General features: G+C 40.7%; 3 protein-coding genes across 4 annotated transcripts; 1 reads left to right on the top strand and 2 right to left on the bottom strand.

Moving 5' to 3' along the window:
* Positions 1 to 49: 49 nt before the first annotated feature.
* Positions 50 to 4,697, top strand: LOC120031265 (actin-binding Rho-activating protein-like). The gene is made up of 2 exons (XM_038976942.1): positions 50 to 286; positions 3,297 to 4,697. The coding sequence occupies exon 2, from the start codon at positions 3,361 to 3,363 to the stop codon at positions 3,874 to 3,876; it is 516 nt and encodes a 171-aa protein (XP_038832870.1). The 5' UTR covers positions 50 to 286; positions 3,297 to 3,360; the 3' UTR covers positions 3,877 to 4,697.
* Positions 4,698 to 4,916: 219 nt separating this feature from the next.
* On the bottom strand, positions 4,917 to 8,388 carry LOC120031046 (histidine triad nucleotide-binding protein 3-like). 2 transcript variants are annotated; one of them, XM_038976588.1, is made up of 5 exons: positions 8,156 to 8,388; positions 7,710 to 7,827; positions 7,542 to 7,608; positions 6,855 to 6,981; positions 4,917 to 6,085 (listed from the first exon to the last, which is right to left on the bottom strand). In XM_038976588.1, exons 1-5 carry the CDS (start codon positions 8,291 to 8,293, stop codon positions 6,038 to 6,040), a joined length of 498 nt encoding a protein of 165 aa, XP_038832516.1. In that variant the 5' UTR covers positions 8,294 to 8,388; the 3' UTR covers positions 4,917 to 6,037. The 2 variants fall into 2 exon arrangements, with proteins under 2 accessions (XP_038832516.1, XP_038832515.1); XM_038976587.1 differs by having other exon boundaries at positions 7,542 to 7,611; positions 8,156 to 8,382.
* A 2,437-nt stretch (positions 8,389 to 10,825) lies between these two features.
* On the bottom strand, positions 10,826 to 12,997 carry LOC120031675 (nuclear receptor coactivator 7-like). The gene is made up of 6 exons (XM_038977468.1): positions 12,929 to 12,997; positions 12,168 to 12,314; positions 11,643 to 11,795; positions 11,401 to 11,496; positions 11,117 to 11,190; positions 10,826 to 10,961 (listed from the first exon to the last, which is right to left on the bottom strand). The coding sequence occupies exons 1-6, from the start codon at positions 12,995 to 12,997 to the stop codon at positions 10,826 to 10,828; spliced, it is 675 nt and encodes a 224-aa protein (XP_038833396.1).
* Positions 12,998 to 23,899: the final 10,902 nt, after the last annotated feature.

A 23,899-nucleotide genomic window follows, 5' to 3' on the forward strand; every position in this document is an offset into this window, starting at 1 on the left:
TTGGCTACTTTGGATGCCGATCAGTGTTTTTCACTGCGGGTAGAAAAATAATCCGATTCAGCACTGTCCTAATGTAAAGTTCCATAGCATGGATACAATGTTGCTAACAGACACACGTTCCTCAGGCTATGTCAGTGTTCGTGACAAGAAGTGTAAGGTACCTAAAATCAAATATCAGGACCAATGTCAGCTATTCACAACGGGTCGACACGGACAGAAGAATAAAATCTCGGAATAAGCAATACATCGATTTTGACATTGTAGCAGTGACACTTGTCAATTTACCGTATGTATGTCACTTTCAGTTTACAGATGTGTGCTCACCTTGCATTCCTATATTTCTTGTAATGTGACATTTATTTGTGCGAGATAAATTAAATGTTTTTCATTTTTAAATCAATCTGGAACAGGGGCATCATGTACCCTAACAATCTGAGGGGGCACAAAGTATGTGAGGATGGCAGGGGGGTGGTCCCCTTCCTGAAATGGGCAAATGTAGCATTTTTCAAACATCTGAAGCAGCCTTTTCCTGCAATCTAGAGCCATAATCACTATGCTTAATTCTATTAAAAAAATATGTATATTTTTCTGCATATCTAAGCATACCTCTTGAGCTCTCTGTATTCTCCTGACTGGTGCTTATTTTTTTCAAAGAAACTAAATATGCTTCTCTGCATCTCTTCTAAAGTCTAGGTAAAATATTCAAAGGAATGTGAGTCTTATTCAGTACATTTAGTAATTGCTAGCTTTTCTAAAGACTACCAAACTTGCCAGCAGGCATGCCAACTAAGATAGTTAGACAAGCTAGCTACTCTAACCTGATAAATAGCCTGAAATGGCTTCTTGGTAGCTAGGTATGAGGTTGGGAGATTGGGAACCTATCTGGACTAGCTAAAGCCAACTTCATAAAATTGCTACAGTAGGTGGCTAGTAGTATTATAGAGAAACAACAAAATATTTAACAAAAAAAGTAAATAATATATACACTGAATAAAAATATAAACACAACATGCAACCATTACAAAGATTTTACTGAGTTACTATCAATCAATCAATCAAGTTTATTTTATATAGCCCTTCGTACATCAGCTAATATCTCGAAGTGCTGTACAGAAACCCAGCCTAAAACCTAGTCATAGATACCTTAAAAATAAAAGGTAGGGGCGTGGATCAGAAAACCAATCAGTATCTGGTGTGACCACCATTTGCCTCATGCAGCGCAACACATCTCCTTCTTATAGAGTTGATCAGGCAGATTGTGGCCTGTGGAATGTTGTCCCACTCCTCTTCAATGGCTGTGCGAAGTTGATGGATATTGGCGGGAACTGAAACACACTGTCATACACATCAATCCAGAGCATCCCAAACATGCTCAGTGGGTGACATGTCTGGTGAGTATGCAGGCCATGGAAGAACTGGGACATTTTCAGCTTCCAGAAATTGTGTACAGATCTTTGCGTCATGGGGCCGTGCATTATCATGCTGAAACATGAGGTGATGGCGACGGGATGAATGACACAATGGGCCTCAGGATTTCGTCACGGTATCACTGTGCATTCAAATTGCCACCAATAAAATGCAATTGTGTTAGTTGTCCATAGCTTATGCTATGAAATGGAGAAAGGAGAAATTCTCACTAAGAGGTACAGTACAAGTCAAAAGTTTGGACACACCTACTCATTCAAGGGTTTTTCTTTAATTTGACTATTTTATACATTGTAGAATAATAGTGAAGACATCAAAACTATGAAATAACACATGTGCTAACCAAAAAAGTGTTAAACAAATCAAAATAGATTTTATATTTGAGATTCTTCAAAGTAGCTACCCTTTGCCTTGATGACAGCTTTGCACAATCTTGACATTCTCTCAACCAGCTTCACCTGGAATGCTCTTCCAACAGTCTTGAAGGAGTTCCCACACGTTGAGCACTTTTTGGCTGCTTTTCCTTCACTCTGCGTTCCAACTGATCCCAAACCATATCAATCGGGTTGAGGTTGGGTGATTGTGTAGGCCAGGTCATCTGATGCAGCACTCCATCGCTCTGCTTCTTGGTCAAATAGCCCTTACACAGCCTGGAGTGTGTGTTGGGTCATTGTCCTGTTGAAAAACAAATGACAGTCCCACTAAGAGCAAACCAGATGGAATGGTGTATTGCTGCAGAATGCTGTGGTAGCCATGCTGGTGCATTGAATTCTAAATAAATCACTGACAGTGTCACCAGCAAAGTACCTCCATACCATCACACCTCCTCCTCTATGCTTCATGGTGGGAACTACACATGCTGAGATCATCCGTTCACCGTCTCACAAAGACACGGCAGTTGGAACCAAAAATCTCTAATTTGGACTACTCAGACCAAAGGACAGATTTCCACCAGTCTAATGTCCATTGCTTGTGTTTCTTGGCCCAAGCAAGACTCTTCTTCTTCTGGGTAACCTTTAGTTGTGGTTTCTTTGCAGCAATTCGACCACGAAGGCCTGATTCACACAGTCTCCTCTGAACAGTTGATGTTGAGATGTGTCTGTTGAACTCTGTGAAGCATTTATTTGGGCTGCAATTTCTGAGGCTGGTAACTCTAATGAACTTATCCTCTGCAGCAGAGGTAACTCTGGGTCTTCCTTTCCTGTGGCGGTCCTCATGAGAGCCAGTTTCATCATAGCACTTGATGGTTTTTGCAGCTGCACTTGAAGAAACTTTCAGTTCTTCAAATGTTCCGCACTAACTGACCTTCATGTCTTAAAGTAATGATGGACTGTCGTTTCTCTTTGCTTATTTGAGCTGTTCTTGCCATATTATGGAATTGGTCTTTTACCACATAGGGCTATCTTCTGTATACAACCACTACCTTGTCACAACACAACTGATTGGCTCAACACATTAAGAAGGAAAGAAATTCCACAAATTACCTTTTAACAATGCACACCTGTTAATTGAAATGCATTCCAGGTGACTACCTCATGAAGCTGGTTGAGAGAATGTCAAGAGTGTGCAAAGTTGTCATCAAGGCAAAGGGTGGCTACTTTGAAGAATCTCAAATATAACATATATTTTGATTTGTTTAACACTTTTTTGGTTAGTACATAATTCCATGTGTTATTTCATAGTGTTGATGTCTTCACTATTTTTCTACAATGTAGAACATTTAAAAATAAAGAAAAAACGTGAAATTAGTAGGTGTGTCCAAACTTTTGACTGGTACTGTATATATAAATTAGAAATAGGCCTAGGCTACCATACAGACATGTAATTGTGCTCTCAACAGTTGTTCATTGAAACTTTTATTACACCCACAGAAAATGAACTATGCCTAAAACTGGACAAACCACTTAATACGTACAAGACATCTGAAACACCACCATGGAGAACAACGATGCACCTGTCGAGTTTAACGATGACAGGACAGTGTGTGTGACGTCAGTGAAAGGGTTAAAGGAGAACTGGCAGAGATGGTCCAACAAGCACCAGGAGTACCAGAAACACAACCCCTTCAGTAACGACCGGGGGGCTATGGTGAATGTGACTGCCCAGCAGCAGAGGCTCCAACGGGACCAGGATGGCTACGGGAGGCCCCTAGAGGGCTCGTTGACAGAGCAGAGGGGCCGGGACGCCCACGTCCACATCAGCCGGGAGGTGGAGGAGCTCTGCCAGGTGATCAGGGACATCGGGGAGAGCCGTGGCGGTGGGGACGGAGGCAGCGAGGAGAGACCTGTGGTGACGGTGGAGTTTGGGAAGCTGTTTGAGCACTATGTGAACATCTCCAACAAGGTGGTGGGGATCCTGCTGAGGGCCAGAAAACAAGGCCTGGTCAGCTTTGAAGGGGAGATGCTGTGGCAGGGGCAGGATGACCAGGTCCTCATCACACTGCTACAGTGACCAGGATGAAATGACAGGGTCACCATTATGCTGCTTCAGTGACCAGGTTGATGCAGCCGAAGGACAAGACAGTAACCTAGGCCCTGTCCAGAAACATCCCCTAGCCCTCTAGGCATTTGTGTAGTTGTGAAAGGATTGGCTAGGTCTAAGCAATATGGTGAAAATTACATTAGGTGGGAAGGTGCAGCAACAGCACCTATCCAATTCTTTCAGATTTACACCTGCACCTAGCAGGGGTAGTTGTTTCTGGGCAGGGCCCAAGAGAACCAACCTGTGGCAGCAGTGACATGCAATATGGTGCTGTAGGATGAACCTGAGCTTATTGGCCTGACTGGACTTTTTTGCATTCCCAGTTACATCAGTACACTGTAATCTACATAGCGCTTACAATGTTCTTTAGCAACCTTTGTAATTAGACACAGAGGAAAGGTGTACTTATTAATGGCAAAAATACAACACTCTGACACTGTAGGCTTATGTTAGAAATGCTGGAAGGAGGCTATGAAACTGCATACATGGTTGACAATGTAGCAAAATGCATCACAATTCTATTTACATTCAGGAGAAATAGCACATCACTTTTTGGTCGACTGGCATTTGTGAAATTCACACTGTACTAAATGCATTATTCAACCTAACAAGGTTTGTTTGAGGAATGTTTTTGCAGTTACTTGCACCCATAACACAATATGATGAAATGTACTGTAACACTTTACTCATTTGAAAAAAATATATTTTGTCACCAACGAATATACTGTATTCCAAACGTGTTTATGTTTACAAAGGAAAGCACTGATGTTTATCAATAAAGTCTTCCAAAAGATCACCAAAACTGACTGCTAATTAATGTTAAATTGCATTAGAATGACAGGTAACACTATTTAAAACCTGCATAACATATAATACTTTTAAATAAGGCATTAGAAAGGGTCATAAATGGTTATATGAAGTTACATTGCCTAATAACGGCATACTTTACAGTAAGTGTTACTGAATGATGTTTCCCATTAATAAGAGACCAGGAAGGAAATCTGAAACCCTTGTGGAGGCAGCAATGCATCATTTATTTAACCATGAACAACCATTATTATTTTACAGGGACACGTCAACCAATAAATACAAACACATGACGCTCTCAATTTCATGCAGCAGCATACACTAAACATACATTACTTCGTTGAGTGTTCCATTGGGCTGTAGTGCATAACAAAATTAAGAATCACTCTCCAACATTCATAATAAAATAACACAATTAATGTAGAGTATTGTGTTAAAAGAATGTGTGACTCAAGAAACAATTGTTTATGGATGACTGAGAATTAGTAATGTAGGTATTATTCAGTGACTATATTAAAACTCCACAATCCAGTCTACACTTCCATTTTACCCTTTGATCGTATATGATTGATTACCATTCATGCAAAACAGTTGCTTTTCTGACCACTTGACTGAGTCCTAAAAGAGCTCATACTTCTCATTATATTTCTCTGCTTTCAGTTATTATACCTCATAATACGGGATACTGTTGACAGCGACTGCATCGCAAATGGCGCCCTATTCATTACACTACTTTTGAGCCCTATAGGAAAATGTGCCATTTGGGATGCCAGCCAGTGGCACAATGCACATGTATTACTCATCTTTATCAAAGGTATCCTGCAATGAGACTTACAGTAGGTTTCCCAGTCCCAATACATCCCATTCACTTACCATTCTCAGGTCTCCTGATTATGATCACTTAGGAATGCCTTTACGTGACTAATCATTCTTTACATTAATACTAGAGCCTAAACACAAACATGTATATTTGTATCACTTTTGATATCTTTCTATACCAACGGAAATTGACCCCAAAATCATTCCAGTCATTACTATTTCATATTCTGTGGTAAAAAAAATAAAGCGTAACTATTGGTCATTTTCAAAAAAGTCTTTAAAATAACAAGGAAGGAAAAAATATTTGGCTTAATTTCTGATTTGGCTGTTCAGCTTGATACTAGAATTAAAAACCTCATCACTAGTCTCACTGTAACCTGCTGGGGAGTACAGTACACTCACACAGAGAACCACGGAGGAAGACCAGACCAGTCCTGACCTGCCCACCACTACTAGTAAGGTAACCCCGTTTCTCACTGAACCAGCCCAGACTGCAACCCACCGCTCAGGTGGTCTCTCCCTTAGAGTTCAGCTGCTGAATCAACTGGTCAGCCTGCAGGAGACAAACACAAATAGTACAAGAATAAATAAATGACAATTCATGGCTTCTTCATGGCTTTTTGATGACTAAATTGCCAATCCATTGTCACGCTCATGTATTGTATCAAAAGGTAGAAAAACAAAGGCTCTTGCATGAGGTGCATGCCTGCAAACCAACCTGATGGGAATAGACTGATAGAGGTGAGTGTCCCTGACATACTGTATAGATGGCCATCCTTTAACCTGGGAAGACCCATATACACACTGAAGGCAGACACAGGTAAAAACAGGTTTCCTAGTCCAGTATATTTGGGGGTTTAGTCACCTTACATGGAGTTAATCGTCCATGAAAGCTGGCAGTGATAATGCAGTGAGAGATCAGTGTTGGCTGACTGGCTCGTAACAGATGACAACACAACAGCCAGAGTTAAATAAAAGAGCTGCTAGAACAGTGAGGAACAATGGAGCTATTCATCAGCTGCCAATCTAGACTGTCTAACTATATGTTTAAAAAAAAGAGCCCTCTTTCCCAAACACAATGCTAACAAGCTACTCTGACAAGTCTAAATGAGTGGAGTTGATGTGTTGGTGTCCAGGTGCTGTCAAGGCAGCAGGGCAAGGGAAATTATTGTTCTATCCAGACTTTGGTACTGTATGAACACTGAACTCAATAGGTGGATAATATTATCACAGAACAGACAATGTGGGGGGGAATAGTGAAACATTTATCACACAAATTCTGACAGCTACTGTACTACAATGGCCATTTGAAAGAGACTTACCATGACAAACCAATAGGAGTTGGGTCTGTAGAAGAGGCGGGACATGAAGCCCAGCTGACTGGCAGGTGCCAACACATGGAGGTGCAGGTGAGAAACAGAACAGAATGGGGGCCAGTGGAAGCCAAACCTGTCGATACATTTTTTTTTTAAACAATGTCTGCTTCTTTGTCTCTGCATGATCTGCTGTGACAACAGCAACATGTTCAAAATGCAAAATTCTACAGACTGCTGAATGTGATTTGCCATTGTATGTCATTTCATTAAGCCAAACCAATCAACTATGCATGCATAGCAAAAATAAATAAATTGGCCTATACAAATTGGAGCCACTTGTTAAAAGGGCCGGGACGATACCAGTATAGCGACTCTCGTCAGTATCGTGGCAAAGAAACAAACACACAACACGGCTTTAACTTACTTTGGAAAACAGCCCTAATGTTGGAAACAGACATCATTATGTCATCATCTAGTCACATTTGTTCATTTTTCAGGCTAGATCACACAATAGTTTGCATACAGCAGGTTTTTAAAGAACAAACGAGTTGTCTGCTTTCTATTTAATTTTTTTGCCATAGAAAACATATCTCGATACTGGTATTGTCACAGCCCTAATAACATCTGAAGATTGAAAAACGCTCCTTCATTTGAATCATGTGACATTGACTGGAGAGAATGTTGTGGTCATACCTAACATCACTGAGGTCTAAGACATTGTTCTTCTGAAGGATCTCCATCCCTATCTCCACCATCTTCTCTACTGATCACACACACAGCAGGATAATCAGTTAGACACACACACACACACACACACACACACACACACACACACACACACACACCTTTAAAGTTGCATACCTAATGACACATGCTCTTTACTGAGTGATTTACAGTTTCCAACATGTCTCGTGGGCACAACCAGGTAATGATGGGGAGCTCCAGGCTTGATGTCCCTGAAGCAAGAGACCTCCTCGTCCTGTCAAGCGCACGAAGTCAAACACATGGGGTGGTCACTAGTTGGTTCAGCTAGGACGTCCATCACAATCAACATTGTTTTCAGTTTGGAAGCTAACCTGCCTAAAAACTATTTTTAGGATCATGAATGTATATTGTTTCCACATAGCTATGGAAAAATGATAATGGAACAAAGGGGATAATGGATTAGCTCAAATGACCTGTCGTTAACTGTCAGTGGTCATCATCGTCGCTGTTTTCTGACAGCTAACCTAGCCAGCTAACGACGTTAGTTAACGTAACGTTAGCCTAGCTAGCTAGGTTAGTGTCAATAATTCACTCATACTTACAACATGAAGAATCTCCGTGCCCATCTCATTGTTGACAACCTTGCAGAATATGCATTTCTTGTCGTATCCTTCGCCTTGACCTACTTTTATTTTAGAAATATCTACATTTGCACGTTCAGAACCCTCGTTGGTTGCCATATTTATTGGTCGTCACTAGTTGCCACAGCCACAAAGTCATAAACCCCGCCTATTTCTACAATTTATTTTCTTAAAATGCGATTTTAAACCTAACCTTATCTCTAACCTTAACCACACTGCTAACCTTATCTCTAACCTTAACCACACTGCTAACCTTATGCCTAGCCAATTTTAACTTTGTGGCTGTGGTAATAAGTGGAAATCATATTGTCGGTGAGACTGTGACCTATAATCAACGAAGGAATACAATTGGATCAAGCGGTTATCGTCGGTGAGTCGAAGTGCAAAGCAAACAATTACCCAACTTGGCAGTGCGCACGAATGTCCACCTGAAGGTGGCAGTGAAACACGTCTCTCACTGAATCGTCTAGATAAAATATTTACATTTTAGACATTTAACAGATATGCTTTTCTATTTTCTGCCACTTCTTCAACATGTATAAGTCAATGCTACGGTTATATTGCATTGTTGTATTTGCCAAAATTATTTAAAGATGGGTTTTTTAAAGCCATTTTCGTGACCTAGGAAAAGAACGATAAAGATGAACTTCTTGGTTTATTTTTTACTGGTCATAGACTATTGTTTATCTAACTTCTCCTTACTATTTACAGTACTAAAGATGTGCTCAACTTAGGTATTTTGTATTTTATTAGGATCCCCATTAGCTGTTGCGTAAGTACATTAGGCTGCATCCTATGTAGGCCTTGCTTTTGAGATTGCAGGTGTCATTTTCATTAATCTAACATACTTTCTTTGACAGTACAGCAACATGTAAATCAATGCTGTGACATTTTATAATTTCTTTCAAACCCAATAGTTGTACAATGACTGATGTATGTGTGATTACTGAGGTGGCCTTAGGCTACCTATTGCTAGCTTAATTTCAACATACAGAAATGACTGGGCATCTAGCATGATATTTCAAAATACTGGGTTAATCTAAAACATGTCAAATGTCCTTTTGTTGTTATCCTTTTGTTATCATTAATATTAGTATTACTATTTCAGGCAATGGTGCTTATTGATCTTATAACAATCAGTCACATAATCACACAAGTTTAAAGCACATTTTTTGTCACCTGGAAATGCAGAATTTTAATAAGGAGCCATTAACAGTGCCAGCACTGTACAGCACACATACAGAAAAACAAAACAAAATACTTCCCTGGATAACATTCTTTAAATATATCTATATATATATATTTATAGCAAATATAAAAAACACCAAAGGAATGTGAAAAAGACGCCAAATTAAAACAATTGGTCCATCTTATATCCTGTTTCGTTCTTTTAAACAAATTTCATTATTCTCTTTTAGAAATGTAAGAAAACATTTAACATGGATTTAAACCCATACCTTTAGTACAAACCATTACCGTGGCTGTTTCTAGACCTGAGTGTTGTGTGTGTGAGGAATCCCTACAGGGCATCTGATGTTGTACCCTTGTAACACAGACACAGAAATAAATACAAAATAGTTGGGTAGTACAGTAGTGTGTTCATCTTAGCCTCTATAAAGTTCAAAGCTTATGATGGAATTGTAATGAGAATAGGATCTTACTCTAAAATGGGCTTTGGTTTGTAAATGCTGTCCATAACAAAGGATTGATGGAGGGTTTACAGCTTAGATGTCTAGAACCAGTTGTAATGCTCGTATTGGACAGAGCTTGTTCAGTAGCAGGTATTGAGCAGCAAACAGCAGGACACTGTAAAACAGCCTGTCTATCTCTACACAATACAGTCCTCAGTTAACCAGGCTAAACACAGATACAACCCGAGTTAATGCTGGTATAATAGGTTACGCACTGGTAAAACACAGGTAAAACCAGCCTAAAAGTCACTAGACAAGGTTTTACACAGGACAAACCCAGGGGAGAATGACTGCCCCCTCTCATTCAAGGCCAACCACAGTACTGCAGGCATTATTTGCAGAACACAGGATCCCCATTACAGTGAATGGGAAGATGACAATCTTCATGGTCAATCTTCGTATAAATATAATAACAAATAAAAACAAAAAATTATACTAAGAATTGCTTCTATTACCCCAGATGTATGTGCTTGAACCGATTGTTTTAAAATCGCACACAGAATAAGTTATTATCATAATTTAGTAGCTAATGGCAGCATGCCCCATTCTGCCTTTAACGTGAAATTCTCAATGAGAGGGGGCAGCACTGAGCTAGCCTGCAACGTCACATCCTGGAGTAGCTCAAACTAAGCATGTAATGCCTACGTAAATCTCCCACATGAGACGCCATCTTAACGGACTTCCTTGGCTTCAAATGCACTATTGAGTTTTCACATAGGAATGACTGGTGTCACGTGATCGATGGCATTGTCCATTCATATATACAGTCATTGGACAAACCAAGCTTACTGTATTAAGCTTACTGTACTTTAACAGCTTGAACACAGGCTAAACCTCACTGAACACAAGTAAAGCCATGTTGTAAACCATAGATAAACATGGCTCTGGCTTTTTTCTCTCTCTCTTTTCCGCTTCTGAGTCTCTCAGCGTCTCGCTCTGTTTACTGGACAGTCCAGACCTCCAGGTCCTGCACTGTGAAGTCTTGCTGGGTGGACAGGGGCTGGTTGTTGAAGGTGTGACATGGGAAGCTGGCACCGTAGTACAGATCAGCATCCAGCCACAGGCTAAAAAGCCCCCTAGAGGTCAACAAGAGAAACATATATCAGACCAGAGGGATGCGGTTTAGCCTATCTGATCTGTAGACATCAATGAGTTTGTGGAAGCTAACTAGATTTACTTTTAGATGATAAAAGCTTCGGTATTTCTGATAAAGAAAATTCTGAACACTTACCCTCCTCCACCAATCTGTAGAGAGTCCATATGGCCCCTGATGAAGTACGAGTTCTCACCACTCCACCTGTAGGCCTGTGTGAAGAGAGAGAGGTGTCAGATTAACTCCACCCATCACAACAGTCAAGAGACAGCCTATTAACTACAACGACAGGGGCTGTATCTGAAATGACACCCTATTCCCTATAGTACAAAGGTAAGCTCTGGTCAAATGTAGAAGTGGGTATATAGTGAATAGGATGCCATTTTGGACAAAGCCGTGCACACAACAGTATGCAGTGTTACCTTGAATGCAGGGTCGAAGCTGTAGACAAAAGTCTCTCCTGTTCCATAGCAACAGTCACTCACTCTGAAGGGATGGGAGGAGAAGGCACCAAACACCTGAGAGAGAGGAAAACAAACCTATTAGCATTTTACTGGGATCGTATGACCCATTCATAATGTAATAACATTGTAATAGCAGTACATGGATGTAACAGTACGTTAGATGTCAGTCATATAGAACAGTGCGTTGTTGAGATGTCTACCTTTTTTTCCATGTCTTTGATGACCAGAAGCACAGGACTGTCGATGTGGGCCATTTGCCTGTACAGAGTCTTCAGGCTGGTGCCATGAATGGCTGTGCTGTAGACCAGGTTCCATGGATACCCCTGTGTCCTCACTGGTATGTGATTGGCCAGCTGTGGGTTTCAGAAACAGAGGATGAGATGGATGATGAGAAAATGTCCCATTTAAATTCACATGTCAAAGCTGTGTAATGCTGAGATGAGTATGTGCACTTTATTTTCCCGGAACTCAGTATAAATTGAAGAACCAAAAAAAAGTCCCATATTTAGCTTTGTACATATCAAACAAACCAAAGCACTAAGTTCCTCCCATGAGCTGGCAGTGTAGCCTATATAGTGCTGTGAGATGATTGCTTTACTTTTCCTTTACTTCATTAGGTTTATTTGACAGGTACAAAGCACCTTCATCAACATTTCTGTAAACGTGCCAGAATTGACTGTATTAGCCACAGTGTTTTGTTGTAGTGTAGTTTAACAGTAACTCACACTCTCGATGTGTTGGTCGTTGAGGAGCTGGCTGTGATTTCGGAGAACAGGAAGTATGTCCTCAGGCTCCTCGTCCTCAGAGCGTTTACCCTCCTCTGACCTGCACACGCTCCTTCGAGGCTTTATTGAATCCTTCCCTGTGATGATCTGCAAGGAAATAACCACAAACTCTGTTAAGGGGAAAGTTCACCAAAATTACAAAATTACTTATATGTCCCAGATATTATAATTTTTCGCTTTCATGTTCAAATTATCTTAAAGTAACTTTATTAAGGTACAAAATCCATGTCAGACACTTTGGGATGATTTGGACATGAAATCACAACTCTGTTAAAACACATTCTCCTTTTCTCTCTGTGAGTTTCTCAGCCACATCTCTGTTAAAACACATTCTCTTTTTCTCTGTGAGTTTCTCAGCCACATCTCTGTTAAAACACACTCTCTTTTTCTCTCTGCTGTGAGTTTCTTAACCACACTGATATTGTAAAACAAGGCTGAGTAATTAACTGACTCAAACACAAACACAAACACAATAAAACATGAAATTACACCCACAATCAGTACTAGTGAGTCAGGGTGGTTGATAAGAGACAAAATACAATAATTTCTTCAAGCCTTCACCAATAAATAAACTACTCTTCACATATTTGGGTCATACTAAAGGTATTTCAAAAATACAAATAAAATGGCATGCATACTAGTACATTATCTCACACTAAACATTTTAATTCACAAAAATCAGAGTATAGTTAGCAACCCACCTCTACATATGGCTCCAGACATTTGTTTGCAAAGTAAAGCACCTTGATGTTCTCCTGCATTGGTCTCATGTCTACTAATATTCCTCTTATTCACCCCAAACACAACTCATGTATACTAATAATGTAACACAGTTGCCTCAGTATATGATACTGTATGTACCACAGGCACAGGCAAGAGTGTAAACTGATAACCTATACCCAACCATCAAATGCTCTATCTTACTTCATTCAACTTCCATCCCCCTAAATCTCATTGGCTGATAGCAGACCTGCTTGTGGAAACCATATTGGCCACCTTTTGTGTTTCAGATTCCTTTCTCGAAAAACAGGATGGCACTTGTTGTCACGATCGTCTTTGGGTGAGAGATTGGACCAAGGCGCAGCGTGTGGAAAGTACATATTTTATTCAGAAGAGGGAAAAAAACACGAAACGAACACTATACAACTAAACAAACAAAATGACGACCGTGAAGCTATAATAACAAAATGGTGCTGACACTGACCATTACATACTGACATAGACAATTACCCACAAAAAGCTAAAGCCTATGGTTGCCTTAAATATGGCTCCCAATCAGAGACAACAATAACCAGCTGTCTCTAATTGAGACCCAATTCAGGCAACCATAGACTTTCCTAGACACCTACACTGAACACTAAACTATCTCCTCTACTAAACCCCCTAAACCATACAACACCCTAGACAATACAAAAAACACACAAACTTCCCCATGTCACACCCTGACCTAACTAAAATAATAATGAAAACAAAGATAACTAAGGCCAGGGTGTGACACTTGTAGTAAACTGAATTACAGGGCATATGCCCATATAGGGGGTGTCCGGCAGGTTTGAGCTAACTGTCAAAATATCTCATTGTTGCACTCATGGCAGTGAGCCAACAATTCTGTAGCCTGGGTACTAGTCTGTGTCTCCTAACCTTCCACTCCTTGTACTCCGTGCCATTTGCCAAACATGTTTAGCATATGAGAAGAAGTGGCAAGGAGTGGAATGTTAGGAGAAGAAGACTGGTACCCAGGCTAACAAATATGTGCCTTAAAGCTACAATATTTCATAGATATTTCATCACAACAAACCTAACCTAGATATATAAATGTCAAATAAAAATCGTTTCAAACTTGCTTAAATCTATTTCATACTTGTTTCATTTGTCTAATCCATTCTTTATAATGAGAAACTGCTCTCATTGTTTTAGAGATAGAAGTGGTTGAATGCAATGCCACATCTTTAGATCCTTGAATCAGAACTCACCTCCCAGTTTATGGCAGTAGAGCAGCACAGCACAGCTAGCTGGAATTTCTCCACTACCAGACAGCAGCGATGCTTGTGGTGTCTCGTGTTATTGTCCTTGGTGTGGATCTGTTCAAACCTGAGGATGCAATCACACACATCAATATATTGTTTATCTACTTTAAATTATGTAATACATTTCACCAAAACCCCTCTACAAACCCCTCTACAATATGACTGAAACACAATCTAATCTCGCAACCACAAGCCAGAAATCTTTAAACAAGCCTAAAGTGAACCAATTTCTGCATGGAAAAACAAGTCTTTCAGCTACTTTTCAGAAATAGCTCTTACAGGAAAAAGCTAATTTAGGGTGCAAATACATGACTACAGCCCATTGGAATGCCACTATCAGATCATACATAGCCTCCATTTGTGGCTCACCACCCACATGCATTCTGGTCCGCATGAATAATGACTAAAGCACCCATAAGACCTGAAGAGGCTGGAGCTGAAGCTGACATAGGCCTAGCTATTTCCCTGATCAAGAAAACCCCCAAAAGCTGCAATATCAAAATCCCTCCTACTGCCCTTGTTAAATTACATTTTTAACCAAGCAAAGAAAGGGCAAGATTCGTCTTTACAAAACCCTTATTTCTCCAAATCAAGCGTCCAGGTTTGGTATCCATAGTAAGTATTGTGACTTACTCTTCAAAGCTGTAATTGACTCCCATGCTGAATAGTAGCTGGGGTAGAAAGGAGGTGCAGGAGATGAAAAAGGAGGTGAAGAAGAAAGGATGATATGGTGAAAATGAGAACGGATTGTCTGTCTACCCCAGCTAGTGCTTTAACAGCATGTCCACCCCATCTCAACCATCAGGCATCTTATACTCCAGCGTTCCCTTAGATAAGCCCCTTTCACCATAAACCCCCCCCCCCTTAAAGTCCTTCAAGGCCGCCTGACATGGAGGATTTCACAATGGCTTTAGATAGCCTCTGTGACACATTATCTTGACTTGCAACAGTAGGCCTCCCTGGGCTGAATCTGGGTCAGAAAATGACAGTGTCAATTCACTGTCGTAGAGACGCTAATTTCCAAACAAATAAAGGTCTGGCTGACAGACACTGTCTTTCTCTATCTGTCTCTTTTCCTGATACTTTTCTTTTATTGCAATCTGCACTTTACTGTGTGAAACACAGCCAGTCTCAATTGACTCCCTACCACTTCACTTTGGCCCTAACCCTTCAAGGTGTGCAGATCTGTAAGGTGGAAGCTCCTCCAAATAAAATCAAGTTTATTTTATCAAGTTTATTTCACTACATTGCCTATAGTGTCAAGAGAAAGGGGTAAGGAGCAGATTGGAAACTCTGTCTAAAAGAAAGCCAGGGGTCACAGAGGAGGCCAAGAGGTTACACAACAGTAGCCAACCGTAGGATGGAAGAAATCCATATCAGACTGTGTGGGGGCTGATTATACAGACACACATGGAGGGTCGATGGTGTTGCACATTTACATGACTATGTGAAATGTATTTTATTGCGTTAAATACAAATGGACAACTTTTCCATGAGTGAAAAACATGAATCACATCCAATAGACAGTAGTGAGTTAAATATCTACTGTAATCTACTGGTACCTACTGTATACAAAAAAAAATATGCAGACTGAGCTATCAAAATCCCACATGGACCTGGACATGCTAAATGCATCCTTAGTGCATTTAACTACTAAATGCAACTAATTGAATGGCCACTTTGGGATTGTGTACAAAATGCAAATCAGGCAATAAGTATTTAAGCAAAATGTGTATATTTAGATGGGGGATGGGGAAGAAGGCCATGGTATCTCTTTAGTTTGGTTTGCTGTGGTATACTGCTGTAGACCCTGTGGCAGGCCCTCTATCAAAAACAATAGAGTAGAAGGATGAGGAATTATCATCCAGAATACAAACAGAGTTTGACACTTCATCAGACCATTATCACAGAGACTTTGACTGGACCTAGGGATATTATATGTAAGAACCACTGAAACTTTGTATAGCGCAACCCCAATCTATGAAACCCATTGATTAAAAAAACTTACTGTTTCACACAGATGTTATCATTCCATATTGTGTGTTTTCATGTCAATAGTGGTGCATATCTGAGTGGTAATAGGCAGTAGAAAACATTTGTCTATCACCCTTAACTTGCGTCAGTTAATCTTACCTGCTGTAAACTGTGTACGTGACGAATAACAGTTGATTTGGGATGGGAGAGCTACAGTAGGGTTCACACACAGGTCACAGACTCTACAGATGTGTCAGAGAACTAATAGGATTACTAGGCTACCATGTGAAAACAAAATTGTGAGGAGAATATTGACCGTTCAAAAGGTTTTGAAAGAGTAAACAGCATTCACTGGTAAAGGGCAAAGCTGCAGGTGTCAGCCCTCTTTAAAGATGGACGCCTGATGTTCACCTGTTCACTCACAGATGTTGAGAAAGAGGAACTGCCTTACTGTAAAACAAAACTTTACTACTATATTTATCATCCTCTGATACGGAGTTGTCTCTTCCTCCTATATACCCATTTTATGAGGATTGAATGAAATGCAGAAGCACTATCCACCTAAAAGCACACAGCAATTCAACTGTCAAATACAAACAATGACTGCATTCAGTTGTATGAGATGAAAACTGATACTTTCCTTATTTATCTCAGTTTAGAAATTTCATTCTGTTACAAGCCACCCATTAGGGAAAGGGGATATCTTCTCAGTTGCACAACTGAATGCATTCAACCGAAATGTGTCTTCCTCATTTAACCCAACCCCTCTGAATCAGAGAGGTGCAGGGCCTGCCTTAATTGATGTCATCGGTGCCCGGGGAGCAGTTGTTGTTGGGGTTAACTGCCTTGGTCAAGGGCGGAATGACAGATTTTTCCACATTGCTGGCTCTGGGATTCGAACAAGCAACCTTCCGGTTACTGTCCCAACACTAACTGCTTGGCTCCTTCACCAGCCAGAGGTTCCAGTCCAGTCAAACGAACTACATGCAGTAACAAATGCATTTTATTAGGAGCTAAACATGCATAACTCTCTCTCTGATTTTCATGCGTAACCTTTTGCTTTGGGATCAGTACCCATTTAGAGCGTATGCAAAAAGTTGAACATTTGGGCCAAGTGTTAAGTTTGTATTTTTTCTTCAGTCGGCCTAAATATAGTTTAGCTTGTACATGCTGTAGTTCCATGTGTCTATTTCTCGGGTTTGCTGCAGCAGTGGAACATTTTTCATTACCAAGTCAACTCTGGGCCCATTATAGAGAGGAGTCACCCTCACCTGTCCTGTATAAGGCACAAGAGAAGAACTTGTTGAGTTGAACCAGTTAATTTTGAGTGACATAGAACTGTATGCCTAGTGTCCTAGGCCCCACAGAGCAGCAGTAAAACGACAACAATAGCAGCCACATCCTCCTGACCTGGTTACCTTAAACTCATACAAATGACAATATACTACATGTTTCAATGAGAGATCCAACCACTTTCAGCAGTTCTTGAATAAGAGAGTTGACACAAAAGGACCATGATGTAGAGTAGATTCAGATGGCTGTGTAAATAAACTTGGCAATACTGTATTCCTTTTGCCTGGCTGGTTGAACCAGACTTGATAAGTAAAGAGGTAGAATAATGGTGGGCAGTGTTCATTCTGGTTCAACCAGGCAAGTACAGATGTATTATCTTAATTTGATCACTCTGTGGTCACAGAGAATTTTCCTGCACCTGAGGAAATTCAAATGTGCCTCTTGATTTACATATATTTACTGAAAACTGCAGGTTTCTTTCTCTTTCGCTCGCTCAAACGCTAAAGAACCAGACAGAATAAATGTCCTACTACTGTAGGTCCTACTGCTGTGACATTCAAATGTACATGCATTTCAACAACCGTTGTTTTATATAGCTTAATAACACAAAATAGATATTGTTCTCCACTACGCCATACAAGTGTATATGAAATGCAGCTGTAGGCTACACCTAAACTATAGCCTACTGTAGCCTATCCAAGACTAATTTCCCAATAGAAAATATATTTTTTAAATAATCAAGTCCTCCTGCTGCAGGATTATTTTACTCCTGTGACGAAACTGGTCAAATTAAGATCTGACACCTGTATTTCTTCCCTTCATACACTAAACCACAGCAAACTGTTCCCATGGAAAAGCAAGTCTGCTGCAGTCAGCATCAAATCTACTTGTATTTGTCACATGCTTCATATATATAAATAGTGACATGAGGAAAAAATACACAGTGAATAACGAATAACAAAAACTAGTAAAAATAACATGGCTATGTACAGGGAGTACCAGTACCGAGTCAATGTCCATTGGTACGAGATAATTTAAGTAGCTATGTAATTACATACATTGAGTGTACTAAACATTAGGAACACCTTCCTAATATTGAGTTGCACACCCTTTTGCCCTTAGAACAGCCGTAATTCGTCGGGTCATGGACTCTACAAGGTGTCGAAAGCGTTCCACAGGGAAGCTGGCCCATGTTCACTCCAATGCTTCCCATAGTTGTGTCAAGCTTTTGGGTGGTGGATCATTCTTGATAAACACGGGAAACTGTTGAGTGTGAAAAACCCAATTCTTAACACCCTCAAACCCGGTGCACCTGGCACCTACTACCATACCCTGTTCTAAGGCACTTTTTCTTGCCCATTCACTCTCTAAATGGCGCACATACACAATCCATGTCTCAATTGTCTCAAGGCTTAAAAATCTTTCTTTAACCTGTCTCCTCCCCTTCATCTACACTGATTGAAGTGGATTTAACAAGTGACATCAACAAGGGATCATATCTTTCACCTGGGTTAATCTGGTCAGTCTATGTCATGGAAAGAGCAGGTGTTCCTTGATGGTAGGGATAATGTGACTAGTTAACAGATAGACAATAGACAGTAGCAGCAGCATATGTGGTGAATGTGAAAGTGTGTATGAGTGGGTTTGTGGTGGCAGTATGCATGTGTGTGCATGTTGTGTGTGGGCATATGTAGTGTGTGTGTGTGTGTGTGGGGGGGGGGGGGGGGGTACATAGCATCAGAGCATTTCACAAGATGAATAAATGTGTTTATGACCAAGCCAAATCTCAAAGCTCGCTGAACCAGTTTGGTCTGGAAAAAGGATGTCTAAGTAGCTTGTATTCATTTTTTTGTCTTATTCTTATTTTGTTCTATACTCTTTGCTGTACAGGGAGTGTCTGTGGGTTTTTCAAAAAGCGCATTAAATCCCATGTATTATTATTATTATTGTACTGTTGGCAAGTAAAGTTTGTACATTTTTGGGAAGAGGCCTGGGTAGAATGGGGACATATTCTCCTCATGCTGTTAGTGTTTATCATATGGTCATTATCTGAAATAGAATTTAATAGATGAGAGGGCAATGAGAACAAGAAACGAATCCAACTTCACTACAGACTGTTCAAATAGATTGTAATTCATCAATACCACATCTCTCTCTCCCTTTATCTCTCTCTCTTCCCCTCCTCCCTCTGTTAAAGTTCTGTCTATATCTAGCAATAATATTATGTCACTGCAAGATCAAACTTTAGTGTCTTTCTATGACTCAGTGGTGCATTGTCTGATGTAATGCAGAATAAAAGAGGGTTTTATGCTTGATGGTAGTGATATTACTTAAAACCTTCAGAGTCAACTGAGTTAATGAATGATGTTGAGATGTCAGAGAGGCTTCTTCCACTGACCTACATACTGCTAGGTTGCATGCAGCAGAGAGTCACTCTGTGGTAAAATGCTACTCTACACTTCTCAGGCTCACAGAGGTAAGGGGCTTCCAAAGAAATTAAGTAGGCCGATGCATGCATCATTTTCCCATTTAGAACTAACCATACAGTATTTTGAAATATGAGAGCAACCGCAGTTTACTTTCCCCCAACATGTTTACCAATGATTGAGGTAATGCTTGGGGGTCAATTTAATTGTATATCTATATGAATTGTGGAAACATATAGATTATACTGTTGTTATTACCTAACATGACTGTAATCATAGCTGATCAAATTAATGATAAATAATAAGTAATAATAAAGAATCATACTTTGTTGGAGGGTTAAGGGGTTTATAAATCTATTCATAACCTAGATTACAAAATAACTTTTAGGGGACACATTTCAGTAGGAAAGGTGTTGAGAGCTCAGTTGACGATACCTAACTGTAAGGGGGTGCGTGCTGGTGGCAGGGAAGTCAGGCGCAGGAGATCGAACTTGGTATAAACGGAGCAGTTTAATAAGTGCTCAAAAACTCTGAAAACCAAAATATACAAAATAATACAACTGGGTACAAAACCCGTCGCACACCAGAACATAACTTGCACATAGCTCACAAACAAACAATCACCGACAAGGACAATGAGGGGGAACAGAGGGTTAAATACACAACATATAATGAATGAGATTGGAACCAGGTGTGATACAAGACAAGACAAAACCAAAGGAAAATGAAAAGAGGATCAGCGATGGCTAGAAGGTCGGTGACTTCGACCGCCGAACGCCGCCCGAACAAGGAGAGGGACCAACTTCGGCGGAAGTCGTGACACAAACATTGAGTTGAAGAGGAGAAGATAACTGAAATAATATGTTCAGCTGAGGGCTGTGCACAGACCTTTGATTGGGATACTTATTTTGCTAGAACCACTCCTGGGGTGGGTAGGAGGCTATATCAGCTAATCATCGCTAATGTAGGCTAGATGAATTTTTCAAGACTAATTAGTTTATGAGAAATGATCTAGTTTGTTAGGCAAACCTTATGTAAAGCTTTTTATACACTGAACAAAAATATAAATGCAACATGTAAAGTGTTGGTCCACTTGAGCTGAAGTAAATTATCCCAGAAATGTTCCATACACACAAAAAGCTTATTTCTCTCAAATCTTGTGCACAAATTTGTTTAAATCCCTGTTAGTGAGCATTTCCCCTTTGCCAAGATAATCCATCCACCTGATAGGTGTGTCATATCAAGAATCTGTTTAAACAGCATGATCATTACACAGGTGCATCTTGTGCTGGGGACAATAAAAGGCCACTCTAAAATGTGCAGTTTTGTCACACAACACAATACCACAGATGTCTCAAATTTTGAGGGAGCGTGCAATTGGCATGCTGACTGCAGGAATATCCACCAGAGTTGTTGCCAGAGAATTTAATGTTAATTTCTCTACCATAAGTGGAAAGGGAAATACCTAGTCAGTTGTCCAACTGAATGTATTCAACTGAAATGTGTCTTCCGCATTTAACCCAACCTCTCTGAATCAGAGTGGTGCGGGGGGCTGCCTTAATCAACATCCACATCTTCGGCGCCCGGGGAACAGTGGGTTAACTGCCTTGCTCAGGGGCAGAACAACAGATTTTTACCTTGTCAACTCGGGGATTCAATCCAACAACGTTCCAGTTACTGGCCCAACGCTCTAACCACTGTGGTTAACTCCTACATCGTTTTAGAGAATTTGGCAGTACGTCCAACCTGCCTCACAACCGCAGACTATCTGTATGGCGTCATGTGGGAGAGCAGTTTGCTGATGTCAACGTTGTGAACAGAGTGACACATGGTGGCGGTGGTGTTATGGTATGGGCAGGCATAAGCTACAGACAACGAACACAATTGCATTTTATCGATGGCAATTTGAATGCACAAAAATACCGTGATGAAATCCTGAGACCCATTTTTAAGGTATTAGTGACAAACAGATGCATATCTGTAATCCCTGCCATGTGAAATCCATAGATTAGGGCTTAATGAATGTATGTCAATTGACTGATCTCCTCTTTGAAATTGTTGCATGTTTGGTTTATATATTTTTTTCAGTATTTACATTTTTTCATTTGTAATTATTATTATAATTTCGATCTTGTCTCATCGCTGCAACTCCCCAACAGGCTCGGGAGGCGAAGGTCGAGTCACATGACCCACCAAACCTCGCTTCTTAACACCCGCCCGCTTAACCCGGAAGCAATGTGTCACTGTTCAACTGACGACCGAGCTCAGCCTGCAGGCGCCCGGCCCACCACAAGGAGTCGCTAGAGCGCAATAAGCCAAGTAAAGACCCCCCCCCCCCAGCCAAACACTCCCTTAACTCGGACGACGCTGGGCCAATTGTGTGCCGCACTATGGGACTGCCGATCACAGCCGGTTGTGATACAGCCTGGGATCGAACCCAGGTCTGTAGTGACGCCTCTAGCACTGCGATGCAATGCCTTAGACTGCTGCGTTGTTCGGGAGGTCCAATATAAAGAATTTTATACTCTTTGTTAGTTGACTCTTCTTCTAAAAATCCTCTCTCTTAGTGGACTGTAGTGACTTGCGTCAGTATCCACCAGAATAGATCAGCTTTACTGCCCTTTGGACCTGGTTAGCCTCTTCATTTACAATTTAGTCATTTGGGAGACACAGTAGTCAGTGCATACATTTTCATATTTTTTTTAATGTCTTAACATCAGCATGAGATCACCATCACCTATCAAAACGATCACATTTTATATCAGTACATCTGCAGACCTTTTTATGTCTTTTATAGGTCGTTCTGCCATAACGACACCATTTTCCCGTAGTATGGAGTGCAGCATTGATACATGAAGGGGGCAAGACAGCATTGTGCCATGGGAATTAAGGGAAAAAGAGGAGAGCCAGCCTTATCTGCAGGGGACATGCTGAGAGGGAACATCTCAGCAAGAGGGTTTTACGTAACTGTATTAATATAAAAACAATCATAAAATTCAGTTAAAATTCAGGGCATACACATTAATATCAGTGCCCTCATTCACAAAGCGGTCTTTTGACTGGGTTAAGAAACTTAACTTCCATTTTTCCACAGAAATGTCAAAGTAAAGGGTCAAAGTGTGTGTGTGAAGAACCCTTTAACATTGTTAAAAAGTAAAACAATGCTTTTGAGTTAGGGGATCAACCAGCTTGTGATATTCCCGCTAATGCAGTCAGTGTCCCACTGCCGGTCAGTTCAACACTTTGCCCTTTACATTTGCACCGCTCTGTGGTTGGCATGAATCTGAACCACAGCCAACCCACATTCAGTGACTTTCTGTCACTTGTATGTCAGTCACATTAAAGCTGGGACTTTAATTTAAACAATAACAATGTGGACACCCCTCTGTTTTGGTAAAAAGCTGAGGGATTGGCCTAGAGAAATTCAAGCACTTTCTGTTATGCTGGTGAATGAGGACCCAAAAGCGACTTAACAGAAACAGAGTCTTTATTCCAGTCTTAAACAAAAACGATACTCCTGGATATTATCTTAGGTAAATACAAAACAGGAAAACTGAAATCCTCTCGTCAGTAGAGAGGAACGACTGGAGACGCGACCACAGACTGCAGGTCGCTTCGGGAAGGCACAGGCCGTAGCTGACATAGACACCTGCTCACACGCAGCATCTGAAGAAGGCAAAAACACGACAGGGCGGAACAAGGACACAGAACAGCAAACATCAAACAAGGATCCGACAAGGACAGAAGCGGAAAACAGAGGGAGAAATAGGGACTCTAATCAGAGGGCAAAATAGGGGACAGGTGTGAAAGAGTAAATGAGGTAGTTAGGAGAATGAGGAACAGCTGGGAGCAGGAACGGAACGATAGAGAGAGAGAGCGAAAGAGAGAGAGAGGGAGGGGGAGAGAGAGGGATAGAAAGAGGGAAAGAACCTAATAAGACCAGCAGAGGGAA

Source organism: Salvelinus namaycush, chromosome 37, assembly GCF_016432855.1.
Source record: "Salvelinus namaycush isolate Seneca chromosome 37, SaNama_1.0, whole genome shotgun sequence".
In the NCBI taxonomy this organism is placed as follows: domain Eukaryota; kingdom Metazoa; phylum Chordata; class Actinopteri; order Salmoniformes; family Salmonidae; genus Salvelinus; species Salvelinus namaycush.